Raw genomic sequence first — 14,247 nt, 5'->3', positions numbered from 1 at the left:
TTCCTAAATTTATTTAACGTTTACGATTCCAAGATGGGTGATATGTAGCTTTCAGCACATCCACCATTGTGGAACAGTAAAGTAACAATAAAGAAAAGCAACATACATTCAAAGATGGTTGACTGTCCAAATTCATGCATGTGAAACAATCTCTGAGTGCTTTAGGCATACTTTATTATTCTTTACCATTCCAAGATGGCCATAGTCTTGAAAGAAATGCATAGTCCATCTTAGTATGGTAAAGAATGATATTAATTCCAATACAGATGGCCACCAAAACAATGCCATCACAATATGTGGCACAGTGCAAGTGGCAATGAGGCAAGTGGCAATGAGCAGTCCTGCAGCAGTGAGAGGAGCTGCCGGGTGGTAGCAAAAGAAAAAAAACTTAACAATTGTAAAAGTGAAAAATAGCCCTTTTTTTAAAAGGGCAGATTGGCCCACCACTCGGGCACTCATAGGGCCTACTTTTATGGTGGATGTGCACAATGTACACACAAGAAATTCCCCGCCATCCTTTACAGTGAAGAAATCCAAAAGTTTAAGTAAATTACTTATTGGCATAAGCAATGACACATGAAAGTTCCAAAAGATGATGACGGGTACCCTTAAACCCCTCCATGTATGTATATGTATGTATGTATGTATGATTTGTATACTTGAAAGCTGAGCCAAAAGTCATATTGAAAAATATACCTTCAGCTGACTACTCTGAAGAATTACATTTTAGAACTGTTATCAGAACTATAGAAGAGGGATGCGTGTTATGGTCTTATACACGCACTATCATGCTAATTACGAAAAACCTAAAAACTATTGAAATTATAGAACCCATGGCATGTTGACTGCTTTGTGAACTAGAAATGGGCAGTATACGAGCACTTTACAGTAGTTCCTGCCAAAATAAATCACTTTCTGGAATTGTTGTGTCTGTGATGCTGCAGTTCCACTGAACAACACAGACTTGTGGAAGGCAAAGAGAAACAAAATAAGCAGAAAGAGATGGTGGACTACAAATGGAAAAGGAAAAGTAGGAGGCTGCAGTGACCAACAGTAATATGTAGACACAGCAAAGTAGAGATGGCCAATGTGCATATTCCTTAAGGAAAAAGTAAGGACAAGTAATGGAGCTCCCGTGATGTCACTTGTTCAAGTGTAAAGACCGGTCAGTTACAGCAGTGGGAAAGGGTCTATTCCACAGAATGGGGACCACAGATCTACAGCAACGATGCTGACTGCAGACTGAAGCAATCTCACTTCCTTTGGAGCGCAAGAGAGGGGGTAGCGGGAGAAGGGGAAATGTCAGGATTCAGGTGAAATGTAAATAAGACAACAAAAACTGAGAGACAGAACAAGCAGTCGCTGAAGGGCAAAAGACAAGTGGTGAATTCTAGCTCAGAATTAAAAGCTAGAAAGACCACAGCAGAGAGGTCAAAAAGAAAATGGGTTTACAGAGAGAGTAGAAGAAATAGGAGGCGTTGGGAAAGTATGACTTCATGAAGTGATCTACAAAAGGTTGAAAGAAGATGTTAGGTATCAAGAAACAAAGGAAAAAGAAGACAGGGAGGAGATGGTAATATTCAGGGAATAATGCATTCATTTCTGGAGCGAACAGATGTAGAGCAGCAGGAAAATAGTCATCATTGGTCGCTACGTCCCAGGGGTGTGCTGAATCACTGCATCTGGGGCCTATTTACAAGCCCCTATCGCCACCACAACATCACTTTCAGCTAAGTCACTTTTCATGGCTTAACGCTGCCTTGTAAATAAGGCACCCTTTCACGCTGTACTTAGCATGGAAGAGGAGGGCAGTGGATGTTGCAGTGGGCGTTCCAACGCAACACCTATTGATTTTGCCGCTGCCTCTCTTTTACAAGAGCAGCGTAAATAGGAGGCAGCACCAAAATTAAGACCGGGGAAAACCTGGTCTTAAACAGGTTCCATGTGTGCTGCTGCCTTGTGCAGAAACAGTAGAAAGCCAATGCTTGTTTATGTGCAGGAAGGTGCCCCTTCCTGCACATAAACAATCATTTAAAAAAGATCAGTTTTGCGACTTCTATGTGTGCTGCATTAAGCAGCACACACAGAAGTTACAAAATGCCATTTAAAGAATGTATAAGGGAGACCTTCCTGCACATAAACAATCTGCCCCTTGTGAATATGCACTCAAGTTTTTCATTTAGCACCTAACCACTGAGGCAGTTGTCTATTGTCGCTTCTTGTATTGGCAGCATTGCTACTCTGCTCAGAACAAGAGAAAGAAGAGTAGTAGAGCTCTAGGAGAAAGGAAAGGATCACTATCACCCCTTTACTGCAAATGTCAGCATATGCCATCAAAAGCACGAACATTGCAATAACATAGGGAACACGCCCAGGAAGTAAAGGGAGAATTTGAAATTGAATAAATAGAATAAATAGGGAATGTGTTACAGAAATTAAGGGTTGGTGTAGGTGGGTGAATACATTAAAAAAAATGTGAGCTATCACATGTGGGGACAAACAGCTTTCCTCAATACATTTGAAACTTTTTCAAGTTTTCATAAAGTTCACATAAATGTAACTTCTTGAAAACAAGATGTGCAGTAAAAAGAAATTCCTGTAAGTAGTTCTATACGAAACAATCCAGCCATTATCCTGCAGGCAAACTATTATGAAAAACTGCAACTTATAAGGAGCTCCATAGACTGCCCCTTTCTCACAATTTAGCAAAAATATACACCCTCAATTAAAAGTGATTCACAAATTCTTTACTTTCAAAGTGTAAAAGTCATGGAATGATGATGGGCAGGGAAGGGTGTTTGTAAAATGTAACATACAAGGCATTCTAGTGATGATGGATTTTGTTAATCTAGCATAGGCTTGAAAAGCAGACTTTTCTCTAAACAGACCAGTGTAGTGAAGGCAGAAAAACAATGTAACTGATTAAAGATGGAGATGGAAATCTCACATAAGACCTATTTTGTGGATAGGTTAGAAAATAAAGGCATAGGAAATATAGCAAAAGAGTAAAATCTTGACTGGTTGAACCATAGTCTCTATGTAGCCACTAAAAAAGGAGAATATACTATTGTATTTTGTGTACAAGGATTGTTTGCCAGTGTAGACTGAGTTCTGATGGCTAGATAACCATACAAGAGGGTTGACCAGTGTGGCATAACAGAGGGAAGAATAACATATCGTTCATGGAGGATGAAAGCAGTAGGAAGTGAGGATATCATGCTAGGAATATGAAGAGTGAATGAGAGTAACACTAGAGTACCAGCGAGGACGTTAAAACTAAAGTTGATGACAAATAAACTCCTGGAATCAAGACTAAGCATGATGAAGTATCCAGAAAGACTGGCTAAGTAGCATTAAACGCAAATATAACCACGACAGAGAAGAAACAAGGCAGAGGGAAGCAGTACTCGCTGAAGAGGCAAATAATGCAACTGGCAAATGAATGCACCCCAACAATCTTACAAACCTACCAAGATGTAAATATACCTTACATATTTTGTTTTACGAAATATGCATTTTGCACCAATATCAGTACATGCACAGACAATATGAGTATGGAGAAATGGCAGGGATACAACTAACTATAGTGCGCACACTCGTGTAATGGAGATAGGGAGTCAATCACCCTTACGAAATGCGCAGTCCCCTCTCCCCCACAAAGATAATAGACTCAATATGTTGGGTTAGGACATAGCAAATTTACTTCACAGGAAACAATGTGGTATAATAACCACTGTGAACCAATAACACTACACAATAGAAAAGATCACAAAATACACAGCAATCCTGAACACAGCATTTCACATATCCTATATATGTATCCCCTTTTTGGGGGCAACGTAGTGCAGAAAGACCAGGTGAGATGAACTGACACATAAACATTTCTGATAGCTCCAGAGACCAGAACGCGCATTGATCCCTGCCTGGCAACCCATGACTCTTGGTTATGCGCCAAATAATCTCTGGGGTACCCGAGGTAGGATGCAACTAACTATTCTGGTTAAAAACATGAAGCAAGGACAGGAATGCCAGTGTTGACAATAAATGGAGATATTCTGAAGAGGTTAATGAGAATAAAAGGAGATTTTATCAATTTCTTTAAATGTTTGCATCACTCGGAGAAGATGAATTTATGTTAGAAGCAAAGCTCTCAAAATTTGTTTGGAAAAGATCCCCATAACCAATATCGAAATGTACACAGTCACTCAGCACATGGTGATGAATGTGCCTCTGAGAACACAAGGGTGTCAGATAGTTTGTTACAAAACCCACAGCCCATGAGTGTTGCATTGCTATATATAGCTTTGAAAGAGGAAGAGAGAAACAGAAAAGACCAGAGAGTAATTAAAAAGAGCAAACAACCCAAAATGGTCAAATTCAGGACAGGTCATGGAAAGTGTGAGATGTTGATGTCACTTTCACAGATAAAATAAGACATTAACACTTTTGTCAACATTTTTACAGATATGCCCAAGAAAGAATTCCTAATTATCATAAATTAGACTAATGCAGGAGTTGGGATGAACATTTCTCCAGGGACAATATGAGATCACTGCTAAACACATTATGGCAGACAAGCAACAACCAGAAACCCAAAGCAGTGCTCTGGCTCAATGCTGACAAATTGGTCTGTTTGGTATAGTGATTTTACCAATTAATGACAATGAGCAAATTTGGTTTACATTACAAATTCATAATTTACCTACAGCAGTCATACTGTAGCCACACCACACTTATAAAAAGTAGGTCATTTGGAATCACCAGAAAAATGCAGTATGATTGGCCACCGCTGCTACTAACTATATGAACAATCACAACTTCAAAATACTTCACACCATTGGAAGAAAAATAAAACTCATACTGTAAGCTGACCATGAGTTGCTATGAATGAAATAACTATACAAAACAAAATGAAAGGGACAATGCAATAGGTCTTGATATTTTTTAAACATAAGTGGGGATTGTGAATTTTTTTTTTTTTTTACAACCTTCATAAAGTTCTGTGAACACTTTCACAACTTTACAAAGCTTGCACAGCTTCTCACTTTGCCACTTAATACATAAAATCATACATTTTTCAACAAATATCATAACACATACTCTTTACAAAATCATTCTGCATAAGATATACTTCACAGAGAACACTTAGACATCATTCTAAAACCTATACATGCTTGTAAGATTTACTGCTTTTATGAATGCAATACTACATTTGGAATTCGCAAGGTTTGGATTTCCATTGTAAAATGATTTACAAGCGCGAAGATTTCACTCTTAGTAAACCTACTTACAGAAGTGAAAAGTGGGTTTCACAAGGTGGTGAGTGGGTAATGAATTCCCTGTTAGTCCACAAACAAAAACTTTCAGGACTGTTCACCAACTCATTTTAAACCCTTCCTACCTTGTAAAAGGGCATACATTTACTCCAAATATGGACAGGTGTAAACCCCTTTCCAAGCTGGGAAGGGAAAGAGAGCAACCTCAAATTTTGTAGGTGCATTGTGGAAGGCGTTTCTCTACAAAAAAAAAGAGTTTACAATGTGGATAAAAAAGAATGTATGGCACATTTGCTCTGGCACATTGATGTTCTTATGGGGAAATGGTCATATACATAAACCTGCAGTCAAAAATGAAATTCACAAATGTTTTCAAGGAACCCTTGAAACCTGCAACTGTGGAGATTTCCAGGTGCAGATCTAGACATTATTGCAAAGTTTTTAAAGTTGTGAATTTACACCATACATCTTTCCAGTACAATGCTGCTGTCAATGACAAACACTAGAATAACATATTTGCTGCTCAAAGGATTAATATAAAGATATATAGATGCTTGTATATGTATGTGGTCTATTAAAGCCACACTTTACCATGTTCATCCTGACTGGTACTCACAAGTGTCTTATCAACAGAAAGAAAAACACCCCAAGGATGCAATAGGTCACCCCGCACGAAGGGGTGTCAGTAGAACCCTCACTCAGCACATAGAATTTACTCTGCAGAATGTTTCGGTAGATCTCTTACCTGCATTTTTTCCAGCATCTCGAAAAACTCTGCTGACTGTTGAGATAAAAAAAATAAAAAGTCAAATCAAATTGTCTGTCTGATGCTTGGAGATGAGTCAAACAGTATACAAATTCATAAATGTAATTCCAATTACAAGTGATTAGGACACTGATTTTCTGTGTCATATGCAGAAGTTTCATCAAATGATCTCATTTGGATGCAGGATAAGGTATAATTACAGATTTTTTAAATGTGTAATTCAGACCGGGAGCCAAAATTGATCGTATGGATTACAAAGCTATTGTCTCTGGCAGAACAGGAAAAAAACTGTTTGAGAAAATGACTGTGACAACAAATACTACAGCAATTGATGTTGCTATTCTTTGAATGGAACACGTAATCAAAAGTATGTTATTTACACTGTGCTATTTCTTAGGTGTGCCTTTTCCGTTCTTGCTATCTGCCATGTTTACTTCAGCGGCTACCTTTAAATTGTAACATCGTTTTTTTGATGCGTTTCTTAGATAACTTATAAAACTATCCTGCACAACTGCACCTGATTTTACGGTTAGATAATCCCTGTTTCTGTATGGTTACTCCAATTATCTGATGACTGGAATTGCTGTTTTTTTTTAACTCTGTACAGGTCAGTTGGATGACCCCCTGTGTGGCTATAGAGACACAACAAGCTGTAAGAGGACTTTTTCATAGAGTGACCACTGACCAGTAGCAAGTGGACCTGGACTTGCACTTGCTGGTGGCCTCTGCTAGAGTGAGCCCTGGCCCCTAAGGGTTGTCCCTCAGGTCATGGGAGCCTTAGGAGTGATCAAGAGGAGCTGCTCCAGGAAGTCTGGAAAGCTGAGACTTAGAACATTTTTGGAATACAAAGACCTCCAAAGCTTCAGGGGGACCTTGCACAAAGATGTTTAATTTAGAAAGGACACTGTCAGATGCAATGTTAGGCTTGCTACTGTTCCACCAAAAAAATTGATTTAGAGTTTTGCAGACAAGTACTTTGTCACAAACTTGATGGACATCCCGCCCATCTTATTACAAGCTCATCATGGTAAAATGGACTTCTAAAAAGGTCGAAAGGAAATTTTTCATATTTCTGACTGAGTACGCGTCTACCAAGCTCTAAATGAAGTTCGAAGATAGAAATGACGCGTTGAGAAGAGTTCGGTGGCTGCGATATTTGAATTTTCCCACACAAAGCCATCCCCACCAAAACCAATGGCTTTAACTGAACTTCATTTAATAGCTATACAACTTAAGTCATTCTGCTACCAGGGGTTCAGATCAGGTTTATTTAATGAACTTTTTTGTTGGGCCTGATAGGATGTTGGACATATTACTTGGCAAGGAGTCACATCCTTCGCAACTAATAACCAATTTTCTTACAGTGACACACTTTTTCTATGTATTGTAATATCATAGCAATGTTAATCATAAACTAGACTTGATTCACAAAACAGGTACAGATTACAACACAAATGAAAATTAAAGCCAGAAAGATTTGCAATTTACATTTGCTTGATCATTCACAAATACTTCTGACTCCCATCTACTTAGGGTGCAAAAGTGAAAATTCATCCATGCATGTATGTGGGATTCACACACAATATATGGCATACACCTGGGTCCGTATTAAATATAGGGTGCACTGCCCATGTCTACACCACTGTGTGCCTTTAACTGGGATTGGTGGGTGCAGTTCGGGACAGTGCACTGTTCCCAGTGAATACATTGTTCCCAGTGCAGGTCTGAACTTGCACCTGCCCTTTGAATAGTGCATTAGTGAAAGGTTGTTTGAAGCACTGGTGTGATGTTACTGTGAAGGCAGCAATCTGGCCTGATTTTCACACAGGGGCAGAGATCACCCTGCAGACGGGTGTAGTGAGGGACTACTATGTGGAGCGCAGTAAGTGCACTTCCGGGGATCACTTTACCTGAGCCTGTAATATGGCACGGGTGCAAAAGCAACATATTTCCTCTTTAGTGGGTACGAGGGACACACCCTTGGACACACCCTTGGAATCACACCAGTGAGCACTGTCACAATGTGTATTGCAGAGGGACCGCACAAGCATCTGTAACTCCCTTTAGTAATACCAAAGTGTCCCAGGGGTGGAAGAAGTGGGTTAACAAGCCTATTGCATTCCAGGGGGCGCTTTCTGTTATACGACCCCTGTTTTCCAATCAATGTTTGTATTTACTTGATTTTTTCACACAAATATTTCTTTTTTCAATTTCTCCACTTACTTCAATGAGCCTTGAAGTGCACACACAATTCGGTGCACATTCCCTCACTTATTCTCCATTCATCCAGGTGAATTTCTATCATTAATTTGAAGTTAATTTCTTTGAGCACCATTACTTTGACCAATACTACTGTCACATATATTTACTTTGACCTGTTTGATTTTCAGTTCCAACTAAAGTCCTACCCAATATGTGCACAACATGCAAGCCACAGGAGGGCTGAGTTGCCGTAAAGTTATATCAAGTGTGGGTCAATAAAGCTGTTGTGCTCAAGGTAAAATGGGCAAATCAGTAGGGGTCGACCCATTCAGGTAAAATGTAGATGTTCGTGCATCACCAATAAATCCAGACTGGGAACTTCATTATGAGTGCAGAGTTATTCCCCATGATGCCAGTAATGTAAGCTTCCAGTTCCATTGGGATTATGAGGTCCTCTGTACATGAGGTTTTCATCCAGGCACCTTGCTGGAAGCAACTGGCATCTCCAGGGTGTAAATACAGACAAAAATGAGCATCACCAGGTGCGTCAAGTGCAGAATTACTGATTTCACTTTTATTACACCATTTCGGAAGGTTCACTTCCAATCCCAGGTAATTACACCCTCCCTCCATATTACTGATACCAGTATTATAGGTAATTCCGTGTGAGGATTAAATGGCCATCTTCGGACATGCTTCTAACAGGCCCCTTAGAGGATGTTTACACATTTATAACAGAGCTATGCAAAAGTATACATTTTTTATTTTGTACACATCACACAATACCATTGAAAACTGCATATTTGTGAAGGCTGCAAAATTTCGCACTTTGCTAGAGTTTAGTGAATTTGTTGATGTCTGCAGCAATTTATGTAATGCATATTCTTACCACCAAAATGACTCTGCATTATGTATATATATATGTATATGCATTATGTGGAAGAGGTGTGGCGCCGCGGCCAGGGCGACTGGCGCTGGAATCTGGGGATCACGGTTCGATCCCCGGCTCCGGCGGCAGATTAGCCCAGCACCATGTGACTCTGGGCAATAGCTCGCTTAATCTTCCCGACGGCCCCCAGCGCCTAGAGACCCTTACGGGTGATTGTGCGCTTTACAAATGTGGACTTTATATACATATTACCTACTGGCAGTTGCCAGTAGGTAGTTAAAGTTAGGACCTACTTTCCATAGGAAGAGCGTTTTTTCATTTGCCGATACAAACATATACATATTACCTACTGACAGTCGCCAGTAGGTAGTTAAAATTAGGACCTAGTTTCCATAGGAAGACATTTTTTTGTTTTGCCAATAACTTTGGGACTGTTTCGTGAATCTTCACAACTGATATGACACTCACTTCAGCTGTTATCTTGAAAGTTTCAGGGTGATCCATCAAGCGAGGGCTGAGAACCAGAGGGTGCTTAAAAGCACATTTTCCCCATGTTAATTCCCATTGGAACGTTAGAAACAGCTACAGACTGACCTGCTGAACGGATTTACAACAAATTAGGCAGGAAGGTAGATGTTGGTCCAAGGAAGAGCTTTCTGTGATTTGGTGTACATTCATTCAGTAGTTTCAGAGATATTTAAAGCAATTTACATTTTTATATAGGGACGGGGAGTATCCGCAACTGTTCCCGATCTCGTACTGAGATTTGATCGGCTGCCAATACTTCAAATCAGGAAGTGTTGGCAGCCATCTTGTGACTCGGTTGAATCGAGTAACATAAAAAAGATTTCAAGAAAAAGAAAAGGGGGTAGGGTAGGAACACCCTGACCCCCTAGGCCTCTTGGAGGGAGTGGGGGGTCCAACTGGGACAGCCCAAGGCCAAAAAAGCATTTTTTTGTAAATTATTCTGGTGGGGGTCGCGCTGGATCCATGAATCTTGCTGAGTTGTTTTTTTTTAACAAAGTGCAGGCTTATACGTTTTGCTAAGTATAGGCCCCTGTGGTGGCCAGGTCCCAGAACATTGTGTACACATAGGAGGGGGCACAACATTTTTATAAATGGGGGGCCTCTTGGACCCCCCCAGCCCAGGAGTCCACCACAACCCCGGGTCTTTCCTTGCAAATAATGCATGGGGGGCACGACTCCCCCGCTGCCCCAGGGACCACCACCTTCCCAGAGCTTTAAAAGAAATAATGCAGGGGCAGGCAGATCCCCTGCAGGCCCGGGAATGACCACCTACCCCCCTCCTAGAGCTATAGATGGCCCCTGGGACCGCTATCTCCCAGGGCCGGCTCCAGCAATGTCCCGGGGCACCCCGGGAGGTGGGGAGCTATCAGGGACCGCTGGGACTTCAGTCTCCCCCCACGTGCTCCCCAGAGTGAGTTACTTGGTGCCGTGGGTGGAATCAGGGCATCAACTGTACAGGCTTGGCACAGGGGGATGGGGTCCGCTGTGCTCGAATCAGCCCAGGAGGGGGGGCCGCGCATTTGCAGAGTGGTGGAGAAAGGGGAACTGACCACCAAAAACTTCTCAGCAAACCCACTGTGTGGAACTTACTGGAATTAACTGGAGGGGTAGTTGGCCCTCAATTGCTCTCAATAGCCAAGGGGGCTTCATCCCCCTTTAGTAGTGCACCAGGAGGCCTGTTTGTAGAGTGGTGGGAAAAAGGGGGCATTTACTCCAACAACCTCTCAGCAATCCTGCTGTCAAGGACTTACTAAAGGCAACAGGAGGGGTAATTGACTCCCAAGAATGTCAAGTAGTAGTTGTATTTAGCCATCTTTTATTTCCATGTTTTGTATTCACATAATGCGCGTCTGCACTTTATAATGGTGTTTTTTGCTTGGTCTCACTGACATGGAAAAAGGTAGATTGCCGAAACGCGTCTATCAGTGCAGGGGGGTTCTAGTATGAAATAAATCACGCTGTAAGTAAGCAAGGACCTGCGAGTGCTTTCCTTTTTGCTCCAACCGGTCGCCAGTAGGTAGTTATAGTTAGGGCCAAGTTTACATAGAAAAAAATATATATATTTGTGCTCCTTCTCGCTAAGGCAAGAGAAAGAGGGCACTCCACACAGCGCGTTGTATATACGATTCTTTTATTCACAGCACCTTCCCAAAGAGTGACGCGTTTCGACTGCCATCAGCCTTTCTCAAAGTATATATATATATATTTGCAGTGCTAACTATAACTTATGCCCCTGCATTGCACCACTTATGAACTCACACACTACATCACTCATGATATTTGTATTTCATAATTTGACAGGAAACCATCTCCCCATTTATTTTACTGTATATAACAATGTATTAATGGCATTTGTTTTATCACTTTTTATCAATATGTCAATGGTTTAACTCATGACACTTTTTATGAAAATGTATTAAAATGTACTTTTCATGCTAATTCAGTTTGTTACTATTCATTTTGTCTTTGTTAGTTCATATGTGTGTTTGCCTGGGTATGTTACTTTACATACATTATTTGCCCTGACCCAGGAACTCTATCCATTTCAGGGGGTCCTTGTTATTTCTCATATTTCATAATTTACAACATCATTGATTTTATATATAATCTCCATTGTTTTTATATACACAAATAAACGCTCCAGGAAATAGACTCTATGACTTTTCACTCAACTAAAATAAAACTTTGCAGAACAACAACAAAATGCAAAGAAGAAAAGAACATATTGGGACATAAACAGTGCAAACAAAATTCAAAAGATTTCAGTGTCATTTTGTAAAGATATATGGATTGTTACTATGAACAAGAAAAATTGTTAACAGAGAAAAACTCCAGGCAATTTATGGGTGCCTATTCTGCATCCCTAAATAAAATAACAAATAAAAAGTATAAGTCCATACGCACAATGTTATATTCTTAGAAAATGAGATTTGCATCTAACATCGCTGATCACAGGGCTGAAGTGCACATCCTTCTCACCAGTGTGTGGGAGACAATCTGATTGGTATCAGGAACAAGTCAACATATTTAAAAGAATGGGATGATGATGCTTGTTGAAACAAGAGCTGCAAAATATTTGTTGAACGTGATCCTGCCCGAAGTTTGCTTAAGGCGGCTTTGGAGATTCTGAGCACTTCTGAGATTCTTTAAGCACTTCAAACAGTGTGTGTTTTGCTTTGACACTTTGTTGCTGATCACTGAACTCTTGAGTACTAAAAGATAGGAGTGAAAAAAATGTCAGAAGAGTACAAAGAGGGCACTCTGCTTTTGGGTAGAACAGCCAATGGACTATGAGGTCACTAACATTGGTGTAAGACCTTTGGAAATGGCAGCTGGATCAGACTTGGAGAAGGCAAGATGATGGATAGTCCGGTTAAAGTCGGAAGATGGAACCAGATCCAAGTCGCGGGACTGCACCACAAGCAGGGACCGACAGGATCTAATCCCTCTGCAGGAAAATGACCCAATTACCCACAGACGTTGGAAGAATGTGCTCAAAGCAGCTTTCAAATATGCAGGGAAGGGGAAACAACCATTACAAAGCAGTCATTACAATGCACTTCCTTTACAACGCAGCTGTTACAACGCAACTGCTTTTACATTGCATGACATTACAATGCATGCCATTGTAACACATGACACTGCAACACATGCCATTACAACGCATACCATTACAAAGCATACCATTGCAATGCATTATTATGTAAGTGTTAGAAATGGGATCTCTGGATGGCTAAGGCTTGCGCCAAAGCCAGGCAGAGACCACTACTCTAGTCAGGGCAAGGGAATTACACGTCAAAGATAACCCCTGCTCACCCCCTTGGTAGCTTGGCACGAGCAGTCAGGCTTATACCGAAGGCCATGTGTAAAGCATTTGCACACGCACACAGCAACAACATCCCCGGCACACTACAAAAGGAACTCCACACAAGGTTATATCAAAAATAGCCTTCGTATTCTTAAAACACATTAGAATAGTAAACACATAATATACATGGTGCAAACTGGCACTAGAGCATGTTTACAAGGGATTATATACACCTGACAGGGCCCACTGGACCAATGTCAGATCCATCACAAAGCAAACTTAGTAAAAGTAAAACATAACATAAACGTACAACCCGTAACCACTGGTAATCACTGTACTTAGCATCAGCCTGTAACATAAACTACATTATGCACAATATCACATCAGGTGCAAATTACATTCTGCGCCAACCTCACCAGCATAAACAAATTATGCAATCCAACCTCATATATAAAACTACATTTAGAGGTATCAAAACAGGGTGCGTAAATCATACTACATGAATCGCCTTTCCTAGCACCACATAACTCACATTTAGTGCATAGAATCCTTAAAATACCATAGTAGAGGCATAACTCACATTAGGGCCTGATGCCCTATTTACCTTACAGTCACCCTGGCCATCTCAAAGGGGCTCAAATGCCCTGTGTCCAGAATGTCAGGGCTGCCGCCTATGCAGCAAAATCCAAAGTGCGCTACTGTGCAAACCTATACATAGCAGCTGTCCACTACTTGCTGCGCAGCTGTGCATATACAATGAGGGCCTAAACGTTGCAGCTGGCACTAATTGCTGCACAGCTGTAAATCTGAGGAAGGCTGGCACTCATCGTGCCCGCTCATGCAAATGTGTGCAACGTTGCAGCTGCCCACGCTGGTGCGGCGCAGCTTGGGAGATAAGGATGGGTACTGGCCCCACTGTGCCGCATAAGCCCCTCTGGGTCCCTACTGGATCTACTTAAACAAATTGGGCAACGTTGCACCTGCCCACTGTCCGTCGGGGCAGCTGGAATGGCCAAAAGTACAAGCACGGGCACAGGAGGGCTCTCTAGCCCCGCAAACAAATACGTGCCCTCTTGTGGGAGCAACGCGGGCTCTTGAAGAAAAATACGCCCCACGTTGGAGCAGCCCCCTATCAGGCGGGGTTTCTCAGAACTGGCTCTGTGCCTCACTCGGCACCCCCACGAGACTTCCAAATCACACTTAGCCCCATTGTTGGAACGGCCCGCAATGGCGGGTCCGCTCAGAGAATGATGCCGCCATGTCCCCGCCAAGCCCTCAC

At 41.4% G+C, this 14,247-nt stretch overlaps 1 protein-coding gene across 3 annotated transcripts in view; it reads right to left on the bottom strand.

Annotated features, from left to right (window-relative positions):
- Positions 1 to 14,247, bottom strand: part of RAP1GAP2 (RAP1 GTPase activating protein 2) — a 941,171-nt gene that overhangs the window by 478,905 nt on the left and 448,019 nt on the right. For all 3 annotated transcript variants that reach the window (XM_078679320.1, XM_078679318.1, XM_078679319.1), the window contains one exon: positions 6,022 to 6,057. In XM_078679320.1, the coding sequence (XP_078535446.1) occupies positions 6,022 to 6,057 (36 nt within the window). The remainder of the gene's footprint in view (positions 1 to 6,021; positions 6,058 to 14,247) is intronic.

This window comes from Lissotriton helveticus, chromosome 3_1 (assembly GCF_964261635.1).
Source record: "Lissotriton helveticus chromosome 3_1, aLisHel1.1, whole genome shotgun sequence".
NCBI classification, from domain to species: Eukaryota; Metazoa; Chordata; class Amphibia; order Caudata; family Salamandridae; genus Lissotriton; species Lissotriton helveticus.
This window is presented reverse-complemented; position numbering and strand designations above follow the sequence as displayed.